Source organism: Polyodon spathula, chromosome 9, assembly GCF_017654505.1.
Source record: "Polyodon spathula isolate WHYD16114869_AA chromosome 9, ASM1765450v1, whole genome shotgun sequence".
Lineage (NCBI taxonomy): Eukaryota > Metazoa > Chordata > Actinopteri > Acipenseriformes > Polyodontidae > Polyodon > Polyodon spathula.
Window position 1 is genome coordinate 19,869,867 of NC_054542.1, and position 25,234 is coordinate 19,895,100.

General features: G+C 41.2%; 1 protein-coding gene and 1 non-coding gene across 8 annotated transcripts in view; both read right to left on the reverse strand.

The window, feature by feature from the left end:
• Positions 1-148: 148 nt before the first annotated feature.
• Positions 149-25,234, reverse strand: part of LOC121320480 (60S ribosomal protein L31) — a 174,510-nt gene continuing 149,424 nt past the window's right edge. For 5 of the 7 annotated variants that reach the window (XM_041258838.1, XM_041258837.1, XM_041258836.1 and 2 more), the window contains 9 exons: positions 23,801-23,935; positions 22,614-22,844; positions 20,579-20,658; positions 19,802-19,897; positions 18,604-18,796; positions 2,278-2,384; positions 1,814-1,939; positions 377-489; positions 149-223 (listed from right to left, as the gene is read on the reverse strand). In XM_041258838.1, coding sequence (XP_041114772.1) covers positions 192-223; positions 377-489; positions 1,814-1,939; positions 2,278-2,384; positions 18,604-18,796; positions 19,802-19,897; positions 20,579-20,658; positions 22,614-22,844; positions 23,801-23,935 — 1,113 coding nt within the window. In that variant the 3' untranslated portion in view covers positions 149-191. Of the gene's footprint in view, positions 224-376; positions 490-1,813; positions 1,940-2,277; positions 2,385-3,189; positions 3,238-10,393; positions 10,733-18,603; positions 18,797-19,801; positions 19,898-20,578; positions 20,659-22,613; positions 22,845-23,800; positions 23,936-25,234 lie in introns of those variants that run through there. The other 2 variants (XM_041258840.1, XM_041258842.1) reach the window with 2 other exon arrangements.
• LOC121321379 lies at positions 24,799-24,887 on the reverse strand. Its single transcript, XR_005950932.1, has one exon.

Consider the following 25,234-nt stretch of genomic DNA (forward strand, 5'->3'; position numbering starts at 1 on the left):
TGGCTAAACAACGTGATAGTCACATCCAGTAAAAATTAACCTTTTTTTACTGGGATAAATAAAATATGAAGTCTGCATCTCATACAGCTGATTTAAGCAGTGGAGGCCACTTTACCTTACTTGGGTTCTTACTGATCACAGGAGACAGTTTGTTTTACACATTTTATTTTTTTCTTTTGATTCAACAGAATTTAGTTCTCATCAACGTTGACTGTCTGCAGACCTGTAAGAGAACACAGAATTGACATTAAATACATTTTAAAACAGAACGGGCAAGTTCAACAAAATTTGGCAAAATGATTAACATTTAGTGCAAGTGCCATCAAATGGAAGCTGCTTGTACTCTCCATGCTGCTCTGAAGGCTATAAAGCTTACCTTTGTATGTGGTAACAGGGACGTATGTAACCAGGGTGTAGAGTTTGTTGGGAGAGTCTTCATCCTCATTGCGCTTCCTGGACAGACGCACACGAACACGGTATGGAACGTTCCTAAAATATGAGGAAACCCAAAGATGAATACCATGTGTGCAATAGTCATAGGGAAAATATATCTTATTAACATTGTTCTGCACTGAACTGCAGTATTTGAATGGTTAAGATATAGGGACACTGCAGACATCAGCCAGCCAGTATGTGGGAGACGACAATACCTACCCCCACCTCCAAAAACATTTAAATGATTAGCTTATCTGAGCTACCTGGTGTGATTTTCCTCAAACCATTTTGCATAAAATTCCAAACCGAACGATACTGCCAAAAAGAGCAAAATGAACCAATACCAATGTGTCTGTACAGTGAAAAGCATTGGCAGTTTCAGAACAAAGCTGGCGCTATTTTCGGAAGCTCATCACACACTCTCCTGCATAGACGGGTCACATTAACAGCCTTTAACTTTAATATAGTAACAAATCATAAGATATGAAAATGCTTTCCTAATTGACCTCAGCAGGGATAACTGCGACTCCACTGTTTGTTGATAAAAGGTGCTGGTGCTCGTATTAGCAGGCATACGCAAACACTCAGCTCATGTAACTTGAACCTTTTTGCTAAAATAAATAAATAAATAAATGCATCCTAAGTGAAAAGCTGAAGCTGGAAATGCTTTTTCACTTTCTCTTCTCCATCATGACCTTGTACAAAATGTTTAATCATTATTGCAGATGTGTGTTTTTTTTTTTTTTTCTGCCGGAAATATGGATATAGTTGCTTTAATAACCATATGAGCAGGAATGATGGCAAAGTTTGCACATGTGCAGTACACTATGAAAAGTTCTTTGAAAAGTGTGTTCACAACAAATTAGTTTTGTTAATACTATTAGAATGATCTAGGTGAGTAAGCTTGACTTTTGATTCTGAAACACATCGGAATTCTACATATATAACCCTGCCACCTCCAAATACCAAATTAAAGCTATTGGTAACAGATACATAGATAAGATAACCTACAATTACATCTAGCAGACACAGTAGTTAGGTGTCTAACTTATTTACATTCCATACAAGTACAGTAGACATGCCAATTCAAACTCTGATCTGAACTGACCTATAACCCAAACCATTCAATCGTAATGAAATACAAACTGATGGCAGCTAGACACAACTTCAGAAGACTGATCTCAAAATTGAACCTGTCTAGTTCTCATACTCTCAATATCTGATATAGTGATATGTACACATGGAAGTCTGACATATAAACAGTTAACCTCCAAACACCATCTGGTTAGGATTGCAACCACACAATAAATGTATTTTCTGTCCAGTAAGTACCTGGCACCCACACAGATTCAAAAGGTCTATCAAGTCTTTTACATACCTTACACCTTTTGTCCACATTGCTTTGTTCAAACGGGTGTCAATACGAACATCAGGAGTTCCCATCTCCTTCATGGCAAATTTGCGGATCTCCTTGAGGGCACGGGGAGCCCGCCTCTTGAAACCCCTACAGATTATTGGTGAAAAAGCACTATTAGACAAAGTAGTTTTAGTCTACAATACCCACTTTGCAGCTACACAATTGTAGTGAATCTAAACTTTAAAAACAAAACAAAAAAGACTTACAGAAGCAGAGAAAGCCTGTTGGCAACACCATATAGTTCAGCCACTTAGAAGTGTGTAAGATTACAAAAAGCACTAGAATGTGTAAGATTACAAAAAGCACTAGAATGTTTTAAATGCTTTACACAGCCTGCAAGATCAAGATTTACACTAAAACAGCTTAAACAAAACATTGCATGCTGTCAACGGTTATTGTTATTAAGTTTCCAACACTATACTTACACCCCATGAATGCGCTTGTGGACGTTGATGGTGTATTCCCTCGTCACCACCTCATTGATGGCAGAACGACCCTTCTTCTTCTCTCCACCTTTCTTTGTTGGAGCCATCTACAAATGATTTAAGATAGCAGGGAGTCAATCGGACCTGTCCAGTTCCTACTGGCTTTACCTGTATTCCTCAACATTAAACAAGAACAGCTAAAAACAATTCCTTTTACAAATGCTATTGCCTTGCAACGTTTTACTTCATTACAATATAATCGTTTTTAATACAGAAAAGGTATTATACACCCCAGCTTTCACAGAAAGAGCACATTTTACTTGTTAATTAGGGGCCTGGCAAATAAAGGACTACTAATTCTAGGTAGGCCTTTTTTATAGGCTGGTATAAACAAAAAAAGGTTTTAGGAGCATATTTACAGCACTGATATTTTCCTATTAATTTCACAGACTATTGTTTTCTTCATTGTTACAACTTTGTGTAGCTTATTGCAAGGCCAAGAGGTTCATCAAGAAACACTACTTTCCTAGTTTTAGCAGCAGCAGTTTTCATTTAAATTGTTTCCATAATTAATTCACACATAAGACAGGCACCTTGTTATAACTGTACGATTATAAAATATATATTCAATTTGTACATTCGTAGTCTGCAAGAACAGTTTAGGGAGCCTGTACAACTTAAATGCATTATTTCCCCACATGAACACGGCAGCTGATCCATTCTGGCTCTACATAAGTCAGGCTACGTTGCTATATTTTAGTATATGCATGTCCTTATCCCCTTAAAATATCGATTTATATAGGTCTCAAAGAATAAATGCTTGAGGTTTTTGAAAGTTAAAGGTTATTGGATCACGTTTATTGATAGGATGAAGTTGGATATTTGAGACAGATTACCCACGGATATACTCACTCTAGCAGGGAAAATGTCGGAAAGGAAGAACTACGGGTTTGTGGGAAGAAACTAAAGCTGCCGTGAGGAGATCATATCCGGGGCACACACAAACACTGTCACATGTTGGTTTTTGCTTTCTTGTGGTGACTGAGAAGAGTGAAGCTGCTACATAATGTAAAGATCAAAGATAAGAGAGACGCTGTGTAACATGCCGATTAGAACATAACAAACACCAGTGCCTCTTATTCTAACAGTAAATGATTACATGACCATATGTATCACCATATACACGCAGTGGGTATTTTTTATTCCGTAAAATGTAGGGCAGGCGAAAAGGTTTTTGCTGTTTTTCAAAATAGCAGTCAGCATAGATAAAATAATATAATTCTGAAGGGATGATGAGAGATGCTAGATTTTTTTAAATTCAGTAGGGCTTTAAAATTAAATATATTCGATTATTTTAAATTTATCAAAATGACTGCGGCCCTTATAGGAGGGCAGCCTTTATTAATAATAAGATGCTACACACGTTTCAAATCGTTGCATAACAGGTGAACCACTGCTGATAATAACAACAATACAATGTTGTGTTTTGTATAAAATAAAGCCATAGGCTTTGAATTTCAAAATATTATAAAATGCATCAGACTTAAACAAATAATTGGCATGCTGTTACTAGATTTCCTTATGCTTGGATCATATTTGTAATATTGGATTGCAATTTTATTCCTAGTGTTACCACAGAAGAATAGTGAAAAGCTATGCAAAAAATCACTTGTCAGAATTATGAAATGTCATAAGTACCACAAAAGCTATAAACTGGAGCAGTGCTATCAGCAGTAAACGTCTTTAAAATTAATACAAATATAAACTACAAAAACAAGTCAGAGTCTAAAGTATTGTCACCCTACTCTTATTATATCGTAATTTAAAATACACAATTTCTATTCATTTAACAAATAATATGTAATTTAAAGTATTAGTTCATGACAAAAGTATTGGCACCCCTGCTTTTGTATTTTGTATGTCCTCCTTTTGCTTTTTTTACGGCTTTCTGATGTTTATGGTAATTCTTAACCTGTATGTTAAATCTTGTTGGTGAAATCTGGGCCCATTCTGTCTTGCAACACAACATATACAGTTATCTCACTTTGAATTTGCTTGGTGTCTATGTAAAGTTAAGGTTAGTGAAATTATGACTCAGATTGATTATTATTTAGTGGTCTGACTGTATTTACCTCTGATTTCACCATAAAGTTGATTGAAGTCCAAGATGACTTAGGATCAAGATGATTTATGTCCAGTTTGACTTGGGTGAGACCGTGTTTGCACTGACCTGGTTGTGGACCGAGTAGACCGGTACTCATGTTACAGTGGCTAGTAGGGAGAAGCACTTTTGACTTGCTGAAAATGACACAATCAATTCAAGTTGTATTTTAAAAATCTTTCAGTAATTTTAATTCCTGAATCAACCAGACAAAACATGATTCATAGTATAGGAATACCAAGGCACCGGGTTAAAAGGGAAACTTTAGCGAGCCACCACCGGAAAACACAATACAAAGTAATCTTTGAAAGTTTCTGCTTATGGTAACTTTCTGAACATTTTCTAAAATAAGAAGTACAAAACAAAAATGAAATTGCTATTTATGCAAAGCCAGCGACATAAAACATGAGACAAAACTATCTCTGCAGGAAATGTTACAAATCATTCCATTTATTACAAAAAGTCCACTTACACAAAAAAAAGAAACGTTCATATTATGTGTGATGAATTGGTGTATCATATACAATATAATAGCCACATAATTCCATACAATTTGTTTTATACAGAAATAGGTAATATATTAAAACTGTACAGTACACAACTTTCTCACTTTTGTTACTTGCATAAACTTTAACTTTCTACAAATATATCAATAAAACATTTACATGAAAAGCAAAAAAAGTGCATTTAATTAAAGAGGAAATTAATCTCAAATTGTGATGTTATTTAAATGTTTAAATTTTTAATGTTATTAAAACCCATCTTCAAGTAACATTCCCTGACTGTTTTTCCATGGTTTGTCACATTTGCAACGTTCTTAATATGACCCATGGTGTACAGACCTATTTACTGTGTTAATAAAGCATTTCTTTTTAATAGTACTCAGAAACTATATGGTATAGGCTATGAACAATAACAATATGTAATTTATTAGAATATATAATTAAATAGGACAAATAAAACCCCAATACTATCAACCACTTACAAAGCTGGTTGTTGTGTACACCAGTATATTTAAAGAAACAACCTGAATTCTTACCAGTTTATTTCAGTACCAGTAACTGCAAATAGGTCAAAAATAGTTATTTTCTCTGTATTTGGGTCAAGCTAAATCAAGCTTCTTACTAGTGCTGACCAACTGTTGCACATGCTTGTGGCCTACAGCCAACAATATACATTCCAATGTGACAGACTCAAAACACCTTCCATTGGACACTTGATGTATGTTGGGGGGTTTTCAAGAAACTCAAAATGAGATTATTTTTAGCGACAGACAGTAATATTGTATACAGTGCATTGCGCATTTAGCAACCATTTATGTTTCAATGAATGGCACACTGTCACACGAGACTGCTGAAGTGGGCGGTGTCAGAACCAGGAAACGAATACACAAAACAGGACGGATGAAATGAAATGATGATGGTGCTTGCTTGCGCCGGTTTATTGCAAAATAAAAGGGTTTAACAAACAAACAGAAACAGGACACGGCACTTTATGACAAAATAAATAGACAAACAAAAACGGACTATACTTAACAAAACACGATGCACGGACAGACACGCTAACAAACACGATGAGCAGATAAATACAAGTATCGTGCTGGTCCCACCAGCACGCAATAGCAATTGATATTTTAACTCTCCTCTCTCTCCCGTTCTCCACTCACCGAACACCCAACCGCCAATATGTGAAAACGTGCATCTATATATACTATTGTGCTGGGATTCAATTACTAATTAATTATTCACTTGAATCCCAGCACGTGAATTAATTATGTGCAACCTCGTGCTCACGTTTTAACTATTTTAAATGTACGTGAAGTGATGTACAATCCCGTGCCTAAATACAAATATACATTTTAAACACTCGTGTTAGACCAGTTTATATCCCGTGTACCAATGACTATACACCAACATTTAACAAACCACACGCAACATAACAGATAATATACACAGGGGCGGGAACTTTGTCACATAAAGCTCAATGGCCACCTCCCCCCTTAAAAGCCCAAAAGTCCCACACAAAGTCCTGGGCCAAGACTAGAGGCTTCAAGGAGCCCACAGGTTGTAAGGCTGTCAGCAGCAATGCTGACAGCAGGGTGGCATACTCCTGCCAGGGTAGTCCTGGCAGCGGAAAGTCTGCTTGGGGGGGGTGGTCTCTTGACCTCCCCCCTTCTTCGGAGCCGGCAGCTCCCCTGGGTGGGGCTCCGACCACAGTACTTCCAGCAGCGAAGAAACTGCAGTGGGAGCAGGTCTCCTGACCTCCCCCCCAATCTCCGGCAGCGAAACTGCTGCAGTGGGAGCAGGTCTCCTGACCTCACCCCCCCCTTCTTTGGCAACCCCGGGCGATGCGGAGCGGCTGGCAACCCAAGGCGAAGCGTGGCATGCATCCTTGGGCGAAGCGTGGCAGGCATCCTTGGGCGAAGCATGGCAGGCATCCTTGGGCGAAGCGAGGCAGGCATCCTTGGGCGAAGCGAGGCAGGGAGTCAGGACAAGCTGATGTGCTGGCCCTCTTCGTAGCCACTGCGGCCGGGCCATTTTCCCCTATGCTCCCCTCAGCAGACTATGTGGTGACTGCTGAGGAATGCCAGCATCAAGTCCTGGTACTCTTTCTTGTACAGGGAGAGGCAGCTCCTTCTCCTCTCCCCTTGATGGTGATGGAGACAGAGGCAGCTCCAGCTCCTCTCCTCATGAGGGTGGGGGAAGTGATACCAGCAGGCATTCATCCTCTGCTGGTGGGGAAAGTGATACCAGCAGGCATTCACCCTCTGCTGGTGGACAGGGACCCAGCAGGCATTCACCCTCTGCTGATGGTGGAGGCAGAGGCAGCTCCTGCTGCTCTGCTCCTGCCGATGGAGGTGGCGGAGGCAGAGGCAGCTCCTGCTGCTCTGCGCCTGCCAGTGGAGGTGGCGGAGGCGTGTAATCTCCTGGCGGTGGAGGTGGGAGCGACGTGTAGTCTACCCTTGTTACAGAGGACTGGTGCGGCTCTCACTCACTTGCAGGGGACAGGTGCGACTCTTCCTCACTTGCAGGGGACTGGTGCGGCTCTGGAGACAGTGGTGGGACCTCTCCCTCTGGCGCTGGAGACGGCAGCAACGGCTCCTCTCCCTCTAGCGCTGGAGATGGCTCCTCTCCCTCTGGAGGCTACACCAGCAGGCATTCTTCCCCTGCTGGTGGAGATTTGGGCGGTGGACACTCTGCCTTCCTCTTCCCCTTTCCCCTTCTCTGCCTCCTCCTCATCTTCTTCTCCTGGGCCTCCAGGCACTCTGGCTCTTGCTGCTGGCATGGAAACTGCCCCCCTTCTGTATCCGGGAGAGGGCAGTCAGCAACTTGCACAGGAGGCACCATCCCCCCTGGCTCTCCGAAGCCTCTACAAATGCGTCCAAGTCCTCGTCCCGAATTTCCCTGGACGCAGTCATCTCAAACCAGAGCACCTGCTCTGGCTGCTGGGGAGGTTGCTGCTTCCTCTGGCCACTTTTTTCCATTTTTTTTTTCACACAAAAAACCTCTCCTGGTCTGACGCTTGGAGGCGCTGTTAAATCCCACGCAGGACACCACGTGTCACATGAGACGGCTGAAGTGGGCGGCGTCAGAACCAGGAAATGAATACACAAAACAGGACGGATGAAATAATGATGGCGGCGCTTGCTTGCGCTGGTTTACTGCAAAATAAAAGGGTTTAACACACAAACAGAAACAGGACACGGCACTTTATGCCAAAATAAATAGACAAACAAAAACGGACTATAATTAACAAAACACGGTGCACAGACAGACATACTAACAAACACGGTGAGCAGATAAATACAAGTATCGTGCTGGTCCGACCAGCACGCAATAGCAATTGATATTTTAACTCTACTCTCTCTCCCGTTCTCCACTCACTGAACACCCAACTGCGAGTATGTGAAAACGTGCATCTATATATACTGTTGTGCTGGGATTCAATTACTAATTAATTATTCACTTGAATCCCAGCACGTGAATTAATTATGTGCAACCTCATGCTCACATTTTAACTATTTGAAATGTACGTGAAGTGATGTACAACCCTGTGCCTAAATACAAATATACATTTTAAACACTTGTGTTACAGACCCGTTTATATCCCGTGTACCAATGACTATACACCAACATTTAACAAACCACACGCAACCTAAGAGATAATATGCACAGGGGCGGGCACTTTGTCACACACACAAATAACTTTTTTTTTTTTTTTTTACAGTATTGATAAAGCTCTTCCATGCTGGTAAAGTCATGGGATTCATTATAAAGTAACAAACCTCTACCATCTTTCTGTCCCCATCTAAATGTTTGTCCATCTCCCTCCAACATCTTTTAACCTTTCATTTTACAAACAAAATAGGTTGTAATTGTTGATTTCTGAATTAATTCAATCAAAATATACTGGCTAGCAAATCTGATTAATATCACTGAGGCTCAGTTTATTGGAATGATAAGTGACAAAATGAAGAAAAACAATCATTATTTTATTTAGAAGAGGGTAATCAGTGAGGTCTAGGAGTTTAAAAACAAATCTAAACTAAACCTGAGATACTGGTAGCAAGGACACCATTTCAAAGCAACACCCATTAATAAGATGCATTTATAACTGTAGCAGGGCGACTGCCCTGCACAATGGGAAATGAGTTGCTGGTGTAACTTGTATGGGGAAATGGGTTTGTTTTGTGTGCTTTTTGGAGTTGTTGTGTGCGATTACATTATTGTTTACAGATGGGCGCTCAATTGAGACTTTGCTGCCTGCTGGGTTTGGTTGAGAGGAGGGGCAGTGGATGATTGACTATGCCGGTCCTCAATCAGCAGATGGGCGGGTCTTGACCAAATGTCCGTCAGTTTAAAAACATCTGGTCGAGATTGTGTGGGGCGACTGCAATGCCATGCTACAGAGGGGAGCTGTGTATACTCAGGAGGAGAGGGTCCGCTCTGCAGGAACGACAGCTACGCAACCCTGAAACTGCAAACAGTGCTTGTGCAGGCAATGCCCAGCCAAGGCCAAATGATGCAGCAGGAGTTGTCGTATGAATACCGGCTCATAAGTAGGTTAGTTTAGGGGATAGTGATCCAGCAAGGGTTACGTAGTGTAGCCGGTTCCCGGAGCATTCATAAGGCTAGTGCTCGCCCTGTGTGGCACCTTTTATTTGTAGTTTTTGTGCTGTGTTTTATTTTGCCTTTTGCTTGCTGTATGTGTCCTCTGTACATTACCATCGCTGGTAACGTCACATGACCCCTTTGTTTATTTACTTTTGTATTAATAAATCCTACGCACCTGTGCTGGCGTTTCAACTCCACCTCCCATGTCCCACACATGTGACACGAGCACCCTGTCACAATAACACAACTAAATTGTTAAATACATGGATAAACATGGTACAGTACCGTTTTCTTTTAAAATCAATTAATTTCCTCTTTAAAGGCAAACATTGCGTAAACAGAACTGTCCAGTGTTTGTTTCTCTTTGAAGAAGCAATATATTTCTGGTTGGATATTGAGTATGTCAAGTGTAAGAAATCGAGTACAGTGTTCATCTATAAACAAATTCAGTACATCAGTAAATCCTGGATTTGTACTACAATAAAAATACCATATTTTTTGTAGTTAAAATGTCCCTCTCACCTAATCACTGTAATATATAATAACAGGGTCACTATCCTGCAGCACTGCAATGCTTACATGCAGCTGTACTTAAAAAAACAAGTGAATGCATAGGCTAAATAATTCAAGATGCAGTTGTGAAAAGTTCTTGTGAAAGTGACCCCTCTCAGATGGATTTTTCAGCAGAGACTTGATATAATTCTGTGCATCAGGGGTCTCCAACCCTGGTCCTGGAGAGCCCCTATCCTACAGGTTTTATAGGTGTTTTTACATCATCAGTGGCTAAAGATCTGGAGTACCTATTAATATTGACTAATTAAGACAATAATTGGTGCAATTAAGTAACTGAGAACTCGGTTGAAATGAAAACCAGCAGACCCAGTCGCCCTCCAGGACCGGGGTTGGAGACCCCTGCCATCATCAACAATGACCTGGTGATTAGACCGCTTACTTGGTGGCACTGCAAGTTTGTAAAGTGAATTGATGTTTCCATAGTATGGTTTTACATGTGGCCCCGGCCTTGTTCAGTAAGGTTCTCTTGGTAGAAGACTTGGTGAGGCTGTTGTCTGTGCTGCTGTGCATGGTATCCCAGAGTACCTTGCTGCTGTTGTTGATAAGACGAAGGCAGGAGCAAAGCATCTGCTTGTTCAATGTACAGAGTTCTACTCGACTGAATTTGCTGGAAGATAAAAACAATGTTTTGAAAAAAAGGGTTGAATTGAGGATTTGTTTGGGAAAAAAAAAACTTTAGGTTACTTACATAACCCTCATTCCCTGAAAGTGAAGATGACCACTAATTACATTATGTATGGGATATGCCTGCCCTTTGGGTAGGTATTGCTGAGCTCTCTATACCAGAGCTGCTGATAGGCCCCTTCCTGGGATGATGCACTCGGTCCTGCACCGAGGGAATAAAACTATCATCCTAAGGAAGCCATTTCTCTTTTTCCATCGAACCCATGATGGTTACCGATGCGACCTTGTGGTTGGTGGTTGTCTTCTCTTTCAGGGAACCAGGGTTATGGTAAGTAACCTAACCTTCCCTTTCAATTTGAAGATGACCACCAATGACATTACATATGGGATAATGTATACCAAAGCTGTCGTGAGGGAAAAAGAATGGCAGCATATGAGGAATGCACTAGCACTGTTTAACCCAGGGGTTAACAGTGTGAAGTTACACCCTCAAGGACCCTCATGCCTAATGAATCTACTAATCTACTACATTAAGGCAGTAGAGCCTGGATAAGGTATGAAGTGTAGTCCAGCTAGCCGCAGTACAAATATCAGACATCGAGACCCCTCTGAAGAGGGCCCAAGATGTAGCCAACCCTCTAGTGGAGAGTGCGACTACCCTACCAGGTAGGGGCAAGCCAGCACCATCGTACACAGTCAAGACTATCCACAATCCAATGTGACAGATGGTGCTTAGAGAGGGGCTGTCCTAGGGTCCGTGTCCCGTGACAGACAAAGCTGGTAAGATTGACGCAGAGCACGCAGCATCTCAATCCCTGCATTGGGAAGAGGAAATTCAATCTCTTATCCTCCGAGGTGGATGGAAGGACTCTGCCATCTTTTTGGGGTATCAGAAAATACCTCGAGTAGTACCCCTCTCCGTGAGAGGTGAGGTCTACAAGACTGATGTCTCCCTAGCACACCAAGGCAGCCACTTCCTTCTGAAGTACTGAGGCATGGAGAGGGTCTATCATGAAATTATTTGTTATATCTTGAAACGGAGAAGATTCCAAGTGGAACTGAAGCAACTAACCACGTTGCACGGTGGAGAGCACCCAGGAGTCCCAGGTGCAAGCGCGCCAGTACTGCAGCTGTTGTGCCGAAAAGGGGGTCTGAGGCCGCCGGCCTTAAGGGGCCCTGCTCAGGCTGCTGAGGCTGTGGCAGGGCAGTTTGGGGTGGCTGTTTAAGGTGCTGGCTCTGGAAATGCCTTATCCTGTATTCCCTCTGCCTGCTCAGTGGGTCCGGTTGTTTGCTGCTGGTGTGCCCTGTAGACAATGCCTTAGGTCACCCAGTGGAGCCACGGGGACTGGAACTATCCTGGTGACAGTCCACGTCTGAGGATCTCGCTAGCGGTTTGACCTGCCCCACGCGGAAGCGCTGGGAGGGAACAATGTGGCCCCGTGCCGGGACACCTTGTGTTCCTGGTGGGATCTCTGCAAGATCTCCTCCATGGCTGGCCCAAAGGTATATCCTGGGGATATAGGCGCGTCTAGCAGCACGTTTCTGTCACCTTGCATTGAGGGATTGGGCAGACTGGGTCTCTAGCCAACCCACCCACCGGCGGGGCCTTAACCAGGGCCGCGATGGTGGAGTCTACTTGGTGAACCCCGCTAGGACAAGCTTTTCATGCCTTCTAGAGAGGCAAGCGGTGCGGCCTGCTTTAGCACACTAGGAACTAAGGCAGGACAATCCCAGGAGCATACCTCCTCCATGAAATCTGGGCTTTGAAGTCCATAATGTCCCTTGCCTGCCTCAAACGCTTCACCCTTCTCACCTGTGGAGATGGTGAGTGACTACGCAAGGCCTGTGCATCAGGGATGTCCAGCAGGGGGTCCTGGGACAGGTCATGGAGGAGGGGCTCTGTGGCTCCAAGAGCCACCGACGGTCCGGCCACTAAGGATGCGGAACTCGCTTTCATGGCCCTCTCCAACCTAGCTCCATTCACCCAGGGCTGAAAAGCTGCACAGATGCTGCAGGCCACGTTCCTCCCGAGGGCCAAGGTGGCATGTTGGATGCCCAAGCACCATGCACAGAGGGAATGTTTATCCTCCTGCAGGATATTTGCATTGCAGGCTGGGCAGGGGTGGAAACTCAACCTGCCTAACATGGGTCTGGTGTTCTGCATGGGCTGTACACTGAACACTGCTTGCACTGCGCTCAAGCACTGATTAATAGTGTGACGCCGTGTGTGTACCCATTAGCGTTGAAGCAGAGCGTACCAAACGCTGTGTGCACCATGCACCGTTTGCACCAAGTACAGTACACACCAAGTACCGTGCAGCACCGTATGCCCGTGCACTAGTGTAGCAGTGACACCAAGCACCGTGTGCACCGCATGCACCGTACGTACTGAGCACCATGCGTACCAAGTACCCTGCAGCACTGTGTGCTCTTGCACTAGTTCTGTGGCAGTGGCCAAGCATCGTGTGCACCGTGCACTGTGTGCACTGTGTGCTCTATGCGTACAGAGCACCACATGCACCGAGCACCGTGCAGCGCTGTGATTGTGCACTGACATTGTAGCGCTGGACGACGTGTGCCACATGAATTGAACACTTGTGCACCGAGATGACTAAGTACAAATAAGCACCTGGGGGGCAGCTATGCAACTGTGCCTACCCTAACTGCGTGGTCACACACATGTGGTCAGCGCGTAGCGTGCACCAGGGGGACACAAAGGCCGAAGCTGCGGTGGGCAAGTTGAAGCAGACAGAAAAAACCACGGTAGAATAGACAGTATAGGAGAGAGCACACTGTTTGTTTACAAGGCCCGACTCACCAAGGTGGGTGGGCCTACGCAGCCTGCGAGGTCTGCTCGACAGCAGGGATTCAGCAAGGCCTAGCTCCGTGGAGGAACTGTGTACTCTCAGAAAGAAATAGACAACCACTCGAGGGTGACTGCACAGGCAGTTGCTCACACAACAAAGAGCGGCCTACCACACAATTGAGGAGGCTGCTGAAAGACAGAAAGGCTGCTCTGTCTTTTCAAAGTCATTGATTGCAGTAATACAATCGACTCGATTCGACTCGAGAAGCTCATTTCTATCATCATGCTCAGCTCAACACAGAGGTCTTACCATACCGTCTTGAGAAGGAAAAAGAGAAATGGCTTCCTCAGGATGATAGTTTTATTCCCTCGGTGGGGGGGACCGAGTGCATCATCCCAGGAGGGGGCCTATCGGCAGCTCTGGTATAGAGAACTTAGGGATACCTACCCAAAGGGCAGGCATATCCCATACATAATGTCATTGGTGGTCATCTTCAAATTGAAAGGGAACCCACTTTATTTCCACATGAAAAATGATCAATATAAAATCTTCCTGTACTACAAAAACATCAGTGTAACAGAAGAAACAGGAATTCTCAAATCCCTGCGTGATTAAACTACGTCCTTCTGTTCGTGGTGCCATGTCGATGATGTTCACAGCTCTTCACAAGTGTTCTGTGAAGAAGGAAGTCACACTTTCCTAGCATATTAAAAGGAATTTCGCTCTGACTGTCACACATTGTCCAGAGAACATGACAAAAGACCATACACTTACCAGGAATAAGTGGTATCAATTCTCACATAACAAACAAACAAAAAACTGAAGTAAATGTGTTAAAAATCCTACACTGCTAATGCATGTCAGTGCAGTTACAGCATGTATAGGGTAATGTAAGTATAGGTGCACTGCAAATAAATGTGGATGCAAAATTCAAATTACATTGTGGTCAGGCAATTCTTTTGCACTATGCCCTATATAATGCAATGCAATGCAAATTACTCAACACGCACAAATAATGAATCGCAATTATAACAACGAGGGTCTCAATGAGCTCATTGGTCTATTTAGCGGCCTGTGGGAGGGTGGTGAAATTCACTGGAATCAATACAGTATTAAAGGTTTGAGCACCCCACAGGGGTGTACTTTAATAATTCTGCCACAAGGAGGCACTGCACTGCTGGCTCACCCGAATACCATCAATGGTAAACAGGAGCTACTGAAGAATGCACAGATGCGCCAAATTAATAATCCAAACAAAAGGCGAAAGCAAAAACAGAAAATAAAACACAATAACAAAACTACAAATAAAAGTTGCTGCTTTTGCAGCATTCCCCCGTCGTTACCCATACGGTTCGGGTCTTCAGCCTATGCCCTGCTTGCTGTTCCCCCTACTATACACTGTGGGCTGCCCAGGGTTTCCCCGCTGACTACACACGTCCTCCTTGGATCCATAACTAATAGTTTTGACCTCCCTGACTCCAGGCTATCTTTCTCAACCTGGCTTGCTTTCTGTTCTCATTGCTCCAGACGCTGGCGTTTTATTATGGTCTCTGTAGCAGTTGTTGACCAGAGCTCCTGCTGTCATTCTCCCTAGATGGGCAGACCTGAGGAATAGCAGAGCATTATTTTTATAGGTCGAGCAGCCCTCAAGGCCTGCCTCCCGACTACTCAGAGAGAGAGAGAGCAAGAGCACGAGCCCTCACCCAGCCTCCCTGTGTCACTGCCATGATTGAAAGGCGGACCCTTCACGGCTTCCGATCTCCCCCTGCAGGTTCATGTACGCACTAGAGAGCCAGTACAAGTCTTGTCCTGTTACACGGCCACACTTGTAGAGAGCAGTAGTCACTGTTTGGAAAAGCCTCAGCCAGCCACTAGCCTCAGCGAGTTCTGCTAGTATTACTTAGGAAATTATATGTATTGGCCTGCCCTTTTTAGCTTGACATCCAGAAATTTGCCAAGCACTCTGGAAAAGGTGGATTGGGCTATCCGTCCAAACATTCCATCTGGTCTGAAAGGAAGCAGAGGCTAAGTAATGCAGAGAACACAGCACTTTCACATGTGCAGGGATAGCGGTTCCTAGATTGAGGCTGGTATCTAGCTAATTCAGCTACCAGATCCATGGACAGCCAACTCGAGTCGAGCTGAGTATGCACCAATTGGTCTGAATTCGCCCAGAGCTTGACTTGATGGACAACTCGAGTTAATGAAAAAGGAGGCATTTCCATGCTTTTCAGAGTTTGACTGAGTTATCAAGTGAATTGGGCAGACGGTATCACAGTCAAATATTCAATAATTTAAAAAGATACATCCATCTACAGTAGATATTCTTTTGCATTTGTTTCACACAGTATATATACCTCTGACAGACTGGTATGCAGAACTGGGCAAGTGCTGGAAATAATGTGTTAGATGTTAAAATCGATATGAGAATGGCAGTGATGAAGCCAATTTGCTTGAAAATATAAAAAGTAGACCAGACATTTCCATCAAAGGATTTTAAAAAATCTCGAATTGATTATGAGATCAGAAAGGCACTGTAAACTACGCCTGCTACTGTAGTAGGACTGCTCTTTTTTACGTTAAATATTTTTGTGTTCTTTTTTAATTAACAGCCAAAATTGTTTATCGCAGACTTGTTAGAACAGGAGTTACAAAACTGTTTTTGCTGCTCCCCTCTTCAGTGATGATTTGTTTTGCTGCGCCATTAAACTCCATTAAACAATACTATATTTAGAAAAATATCATTTTCCTAAAACAACAAATTGTAACGTTGTGTGTAAAATGAAAGCAGGCTCCACACAGGAAGTAGCTTTGGGCTCAAAATCAGCAGTTTATTAGCACAGGTCAAATAAACAATTAAGAACCACGCCAAATCAAAGCAAAATAATAAAAACCTCTCTGTGTTAAATTCCAGTCTACATCTCGCTCTCACTGAGGCAGCCTCACGAACTCCTATTGATCTCTTTGCATTAAACCTCGCCCTCCACCCACCTTCACCAATCCAGGGCATGCCATTAGGACATTTACCACAGAGCTTTTACAGTCGGCGTGAAGTCAGAAAAAAGTATTTTCCAGTCAGGTATTGGCGCCCCCTAATAACTTTTTGCCATGGTTTGAAAGTCTGTAACAAAATGGTTGATTGTTATTCTTTACTTACGCTGCATTTTTTGCCACCGGTAAAATCAGACTTTACGGCTGCTGAACACGATTAACAGCAGTGTTATGAGGGTTTTGCACCCGCAAATCAGTTTGCGCATAGCCTTACATCACCCCCGTAATGTTTTCACTGAATGAAACCTCATCCATACTGCCTTGCACATTGGACTTGCCAACAGACCTATAATTAAAATCACTCTTTCATAATGATATACATGCTGATGAGACCTGTAGAAACTAATTTTTCACACAGGCGAGTTTAAGTAATAATGTATAGTATAGTGCAGTCATAAGTAACTATAAAAAAGAAATTGACAAGTTACAAAACACTTTTGCAGCCCAGTTTTTGGTCCCAAGACTATGAGGCATTTTAGGTACGGTACTGATTACAATCAGTACCATCTATGGTAGATTAACAAATCAAATGTATTAACTTTCCAATGCATCTTAACTTGCATATAGATGTTACTCCCTGCATAGAACAAATGACATCATTCCAGTTTTCAGCTGGTTTCACTGACCCCGATTAGCACTAATCTTGGACTAGCCAGTGTTATTTTAGGTTAGATCCAAGATTAGTGCTAATCGAGATCTATGAAACCAGCTGTTGTTTAAGTACAATATTTATGTTTGTGAAAGTAAATACGTTGTGTGAGGGTGTCTCAATATAACAGAAATCAATTAGTTTGATAAGCCAGACCCTAATCCAAACTACACCAAATGACATCTCTACTAAGAAGAGCACCCTACACACAACGTATTCACTTCATAAAACACATATATCAAATACAGCTGCATTTCACATGGGCTTCTTTTAGAGTTTCCCATTTCAGAAGAACACTTTCTCAGTATCATCTATGGATCTTGTACTAAATGATTAGGTTCACTGACAGCAATCTGAGTATTTGGGCCCATGTTAAAACTGTTTCTGCACTGGTCAAGGTAAACAGTTCCAAATCTTTCGGCAAAAATTCATTAAAAGTTCCTCAAGACTAGTAATTTTTAATTAGTTCTGATAATTATGGGAACTTTAATATATATTTATATATATATATATATGTATACTATATATATATATATATATATATATATATATATATATATATATATATATATATATATATATTATATATATATATATATATATATATATAATATATGACGTCTTGAGAATAGGAGAATAAACTTAAAAGACTGACTTTAGTACTACTGCAGAAACTAGTAGTAAAACGAATTCAATTTACACTCTTCATGTCTTCAACCTTTATAAAGGTTTACCATAGTAAAAGCATAGCAAAGTTGAGCACAGTGAAAGCATGGTAAAGTACAGGTCAGCATTATAATGCCCAGGTAGGTATGGTAAAACTTATGAAAAAAACAAACAAAAAAAACCTGTAAATGCATAGTATAACCACGGGAAAAGCAATGGGAAACTGCAAAGTGCATATTTACCATGGTAAACTTTTGTCAGGGAATTTTCCTTTTCAGTTCATAGTACATTTACCAGTTGCTGAAATTGTTCATAACTGATTACTTTGTAATACAGCAAGGTAGTTCTAAATAAACAGGACTGACTATAGGAAAAGCAGATCTCCCCAACCCGTGTGAACAAGAATCGCTGTGGTATCACTCTCTAGATCCGCTATGCCTGACTCATGTCAATTGTATCAGCCTAACAGTATCCAGAAGCACTGGGGCTTCTCCACATCGTACACACCTTTTCAGACAGATCCTCTGATCCTTGTATACTGATTTACTTTTTCAACTGACATATACAGTCCGCCCCTTAGTACCTACTACACTCTGGACTGGTCTAAGTCAAGCAATGTTCTTTAAAACAGCACAGTGTTGAAACAGTGGTCCAATGCTATTCAGGTTTTCATATCTCTACCTGCAGGTATTGTTGCTGTGGGTTCTGGAGTTGCATAGCTATTTGCGGAGTCTGGTTAGGCTGTGTCACTGTGAAGCCTGGGTGGATCACTGCTTGGCCTATGAGCACTGTGGTGGAGGCCAAGGCTGGGTTGCTGGTGCTGGTAGAGGGCTGGGCTCCTGCATCTCGGTGTAACTGGTTATTCTGAAGAAACCTTCAATCACAAAGCAATACTCCACTTTGTTATCACACATACTGCAGCTGTATTTACACTTGAATTGGGTAATAATGCTGGCTTTCTCAGGTAATACCTCCCACCAGAAGCATTCATACAACACCATACCTTTACTCCAGCTTTATTAAAGCTGTTATTTAAATGATTTGTTTATTAAGGAATTAGTATAATCATGTTTGTATCCTGTAAAAGTATTTTTCATCTTTAATTTTCATCAAGTTCATCAATTAAAGCAATTGTTTTCACAGTATGCAAGAAAGCCCACCAGCAGCGTTGTGGTGCCTCACTCAAAAATGGTCCAATTGCTTTAATTTGAATGTATTGCATGAAGAAGCTAAAAGGACTCCAGCATGCTGCTTTAGTGGTAAACTAAAGTGATGAAAATGTACAAATATTCCTAGGATATAATAAAGCATGGGCATATTGTAACTGTTGTAAATATGGGATATTGTAAACCTCTGGGCAGCTCTGCCACCTCTTCAGTTATGAAAGTAAAAAATCTCATACAAGTTTTTGCTCTCAAATACGTTTTCTTAATTCTAAACACAATTTTATCCATTCTGCAAGTTCTTGTGTGTGCTAAAGAGAGACAGTCCACTGCCAGGGACGTTTGCATTTTGCCTTTGACACTGGCTGCGAAAGGAGGACTGCGACTCTGTTGTCATTTTTTATACACAAATAAGCTTACTTGATTTGAAAAAAGTGTTGAACAATACCAGCAAATCCTTACATTTCTTTCTTTTAATGAAAAAAAAATATTGTAGCCTACTTCACTAAAGTAAAAACGGGCTTCTGTTACTTTGAAATACCACTGCTTCAGATTATGACAGCTGCTTAAAAACAGTAACAACATTTTATTTATGGTTAGTGTTGAGCTTAAACGCGTTCTTAAGAACAGTATTATTGTCATTGCTTGTGCCCTGGCACCTCTTTCTGTACAAATTAAGCACTGGTAGCAATGTGTCGTTTGCCCCCTCCACTCACTTTGCTTGTTGTTCAGATATGCGGAGCTCCTGAGACTGTTGCCTGGCAGTGCACGAACCAGGCATCATTGGCTGGATGGGCTGACTGAGCAACATTCTTTAAGAAAAAGCAAAAAAAACCTGGTTACAACAGATCATGCATAATTATTTTTTTGGTTAATTTAGTGATCATGAATCTAGTGAAATAAATACACTGTCTACAGTCAGACACAGTGCTGGAAGATTTCTTTACACAGCTATGCAGCCACACCCGAACCCTGACATGAATACCTTGCTTTTCAGTGCTAGCTTCTCTCTTGTGCTGTGGTTTGTAATGTTGACAGATATATACTGGGTAAGGTGGAAATCCACATACTCAAGTGAATGCACAATTCTACCTGTACGAAAGCAATCACACACAAAAGGGAGTTCAAATATGGTCCCTTATCTGTCCCTATCGAACCCCTACCAAAGTGAATTGATTGTCAAGTGAATCAGGGCCATTCCTGCCACAGTGTACATTAATAGGGCTCTAGTGCATGAAATAAATAAAGCTTGGTTTTTGGGCTGAAGCACCATCTTAAATTGTATTCGTTAAAGTATTATTTTTTCGCTAAAAGACCTCCAGTCAAGGAACCAGCCCCAGTTACAATTCTAAACAGAAAATTATTTATTGGCCTTTAAGTATTTAGGTCAATTTTACTGGCAAACATGCATGGCTCTCAAATGCTACTTGGGTAGCCATGGAAACAATAGAAGTGAAAGCTTAAGTTGTGGCCAGCATTGCTTGAACAATTACCTCAGTTGTCTGTCATGGCTCAAGTCAGACGCAGGGTGACATTGGCTGTTGTCTCGTGACTCAGGAGTAACTGCTAGGGTCTGAGGAAACATCATAGGATTGCTGTAGTGGGGTGTTAAGCTGCCTGAAGATTGATTTGCACTTCTCACTGGGTTTTGTGCCTTGAAATAATACATAGATAGTTGTGTATATAGATATATATGTGTCAGTGCCTATAGAAAGTCTACACCCCCTTGAACTTTTTTCACATTTTGTTTTGTCAGTGCCTCAGAGTTAAATGCATTTAAGTGAGGATTTTTTTCACTTATCTACACACCTAGAGAAAAAAATTAAATACTAAAAATACAAAACTGAAAGATCATAATTGGATAAGTCTCCACCCCCCTGAGTTAATACTTGGTGGAAGCACCTTTGGCAGCAATTACAGCTGTGAGTCTATTGGGATAGGTCTCTACCACCTTTACACAGCTAGATTTGGCAGTATTTGACCATTCTACTTTACAAAACTGTTCAAGCTCTGTCAAGTTCATTGGGGAGCGCTGATGGACAGCAATCTTCAAGTCTTTTCTCGACAGGCCAGATTTGTGGAGTGCTTAGGATATTGTTGTCACAAGCACACTTTGACCAGCCTTGGCCATAAAAGCCTATAGCTCTTGTAAAGTTGCCATTGGCCTCTTGGTAGCCTCTCTGATCAGTCTCCTTCTTGCTCGGTCATCCAGTTTGGAGGGAGGCCTGATCTAGGTAGGGTCTTGGTGGCGCCATACACCTTCCACTTTTTAATAATCGTCTTGAGAATATCCAAGGGATATTCAAGGCCTTTGATATTTTTTTATACCCATCACCATCATCTGTGACTTGGTGCTCATGGTTGAGTTTTTGTTTTGATATGCACTACCCAGCAGAGGGAATTTACAGGAACTGCTGAATTTATCGTGAAATCATGTGAATTACTACAATTTAACGCAGGTGGAGGCCACTTAACTTGGTGTGTGATTTTTAAGGTGATTGGTTACACCTGAGATAATTTAGGATTGCTATTACAAGGGGAGTGGACACTTATCTAACCAAGCTATTTCAGTTTCTATTTTTAATTAATTTTCTACACATTTCTAGAATATTTTTTTTCAGTTGGAAGTTCTGGGGTAGGATGTGTAGATAAATGAGAATTTTTATTTTTTTACAATTCATTTTAATTCCAGGCTATAAGGCAACAAAAGGTTAACATTTTGAAAGGGGGTGTAGACTTTCTGTAACTGTATGTATATATATATATATATATATATATATATATATATATATATATACAGACACACACACAGGGTGATTAGAAAGTAAGTTTACCACATTAATGATGCCCCCACGTGTTGCTACAACTGTTTAATTTTCATACCTTTTTTTTATCTTTGTTAACATCCTGACAACTTTTTACATTTATAACTTTAAAGCCTGTTTCAAAGCTTTTTTCAAAATGTCCGCTCTAGTTCACTGGGGTTTGAGACCTGTCCTGTAAATCACTGCAGGAAGAGCGATACAAAAATCCATCAAAAAACAACAACAAGTGCTCTGCCATTTTTGTTCTGTACTACCGGTTACCTGATTGACAATGTGGGGAATAATCCTGACACTATGAGTACACTAGAGCGGATATTTTGAAAAGAGCTTTAAAACATACATTAAAACTATATTCGTAAAAAGTTGTCAGGATGTTACAATGAAAAGAAAAATTACAGGTAAGTAAACATATGGGGACGTGTAATGCTATATATTTTTTGGAATCCCGCTACTTACTCTAAGACCTACTGCATACTGTATGTGACCGAATTGGTAAGAATATACCTTGTTGGGTATGACATCATGAACTTGGCAGAAAATATCCAAGCTTATGTTGCTTCAATGCTTAGATAGTGACTGATATTTATATGGCCTCACTGAATAAATCAGTGGCCTTTTTTACAACAATTACTTTGTCTGTCAATAATTTATTGGGTCAAATGCAGTATCTTGTACTTCCATTGTATAGAAATCAATAGCTTACTTCATCATGGACCTGGCTGGATTTGACATTAGATTCCCTCACATTCCGCTGGGGTGTAGACAAGTGTTGGCTTCTTATCTGTAAAGGTGCCAGTTGGCTTTGCAGTTGTGGGCTGCTGTGAACTTGTTGAGCAATTATCCCAGATTTCTCCCGCTTTGGCTGCAGATGCTGAGGGGTCTGCTGCTGTAAGTTACTGAAACCTAGAGAGACTGTGGATGGCTGCAGAAACATCTAATAAAGTAGACAGGGAAACAAGGTTTGTTATAGTAACATACATTTCACCCCTAAAAGGATACAACAAATAAAACAGGCGACAGTGGAATGTAAATGTCACCATGCTGTAGTATGCTGAATAACAAATGTCCATGCCACGTTTACCCATTTTTATGTTTCTTTATATATAGCCTTCATTAGCCTAACTATAGTCTAGAACTCAAGCAAAAGGAAATGTGTACTGTTTTTGAAGACAATGGGGTCTAGTCAACTAATCTCAACAGTGGTTGCTCTAAATACTGCCACTGTTTAGATCATTAAAATAGGCTTATTTGGGTTATGCAATTCAAAGATCTAATAGTGCACGTGAGTCTCTTTAGTGTACTTCTCTCTGTAGAAAGAATAACTACCATGAAGGAGCCTATTTTGACGATAATCACAATATTTAGATCCACCGTTGTTTAGATCAATTTAACATACTCATATACAACATCTTAAAGCCAATTCATTTTTACTTGTTTATTCCTAGTCAAACTTGACCTAGAGAATCATAGAATACAGCTGTGAACTGAATTTGACAGAAGTACTGTATAGTATGGGATCGATATAACTGCCAATGGAAAAGTCGCATAACAGCAAATGTGGCAGCCATATTAGTTTACAGGTTAAAATTCAAGTTCACTACCACTTTATCCTAGTTATTCATGTTGCCTGAGGTTACAATAAATGTGGTCACAAATGGTTAATTATTACCGGACAATTATTAAATTTGACAAACTATGAAAATCAATCATTTTGAAGACACCATATCAACACATGTGGTCTCTATCATTCATATGAGCAGAAGTGGAAATTAAATATTCTGACCATATGGATTTTCATTAAAGTGGACACATTTCTATATTTTAAATGAATAATATATCATTACACTCCTGAAGAACGATTGTGTCCGATGAATTGAGGCAAATGGTTACCTGTATACTGGAGTCCTGGACAATGCAGAGCTGCTCCTGGATTGTGTGCAGTTGCTCTTGTTGCCACCGGATGTTAGTCTGTAGAATACGTGTTCGCTGCTCCAGCTGGTCTTTAATAGTCTGGATTGCTCCAAACTGCATAGAAATGTACAAAAAAAAATGCTTATTATAGTTTTCAATGTGAAGAGGAGGAATATGGGTATGGACAAGGTGTAAGGCCAGATTTACTGTACTACAGTGAGCTTTTGTTCCAATTTGCACCAACTACAAATTAAAAACTATTCAAAACATAGATGGACTAGACAAAAAATCTGAGATAACCCCTAAAACACAGTCAAACGGGTGTAGAGCCTCTAGGAACAGCCAGGACAGCACTGACTCAACAGGACATGTCTGCAGGGTTTTAGAATTATGATATTCCTGCTTATCGCCTCAAGTTTCTGTATCACTATCACATTTGCAGTCTTCAATCAATTACCACAAAGGTCAAAGATCATAACGCATGTTTCTTTTTCCACAATTCACAACTAAACAATGCTCCACATACCTTAAATTAACATCACTGACAGTAAAAATAAAAATAGAAGATTAGGTTGCAGTTAATAGGATTAAATTTTAAGCTTTTTAGCTGATAACAGATTTTTTATTGTCCAACTTTATCATAAAACCTTTTCATTCTGCAAGATCCTATTAAGCATTGTGGCAGGAAATGGTGTTGCCGTGATGTCAGGCCAGAAGGCGGAACAAACATAGACCGGCAGGTACTGTAGTTCAAAAAGACGCGGTGTGTGCCATTTATTAAAGCACAAAAATAAATAAAATATTTAAACAAAAATAAACACTGCTCACAGAGCAAAATAAAACAATTAAACAAAACAAATCTCGAACACAAAACACTAAAGGTCTGGCTGGGCAGTAGCCTTCACAGTTGCTTTATTTTTTATAAATTCTCCTCTTGCTCTTCGCTCGCTCTCGTACTCTCCTCCGTACACCCACCCGGAGTGCAGAGAGCTGCAGGTATTTATGTAGGTGACCATCTCCCGATTAGCAACAAATGAATCACTTAATTAATTCGGGAGATGGTCACCTTCTGCACGGGTTTTCAAAGTGGATGGGGCTTCCCATCTGGCTTATCAGTGCACCTGCTAGATTATCTAATGGAAAGCTACCCAACCTTGAATGTGGCAAGACTTTAAACAGGGGTATTCCTGAGACTTGAGAGGCTTTTGGAAGGTTAGAAATGGGAACAATTAGAAAGGGTGAGAACAATTTTAAATGAAAATAAGAAAGAACATAGCACAGCATCACTGTTTACCTGGCTCACATGTAGATACATTTAGCTAGTATTGGGAATTTGGGGTAAGCCTAATATTTTCACTTGTTGTGAATAGAAGGAAGTTCATCTGTGGAGTAAAATCCCAACTGCCAATCCCA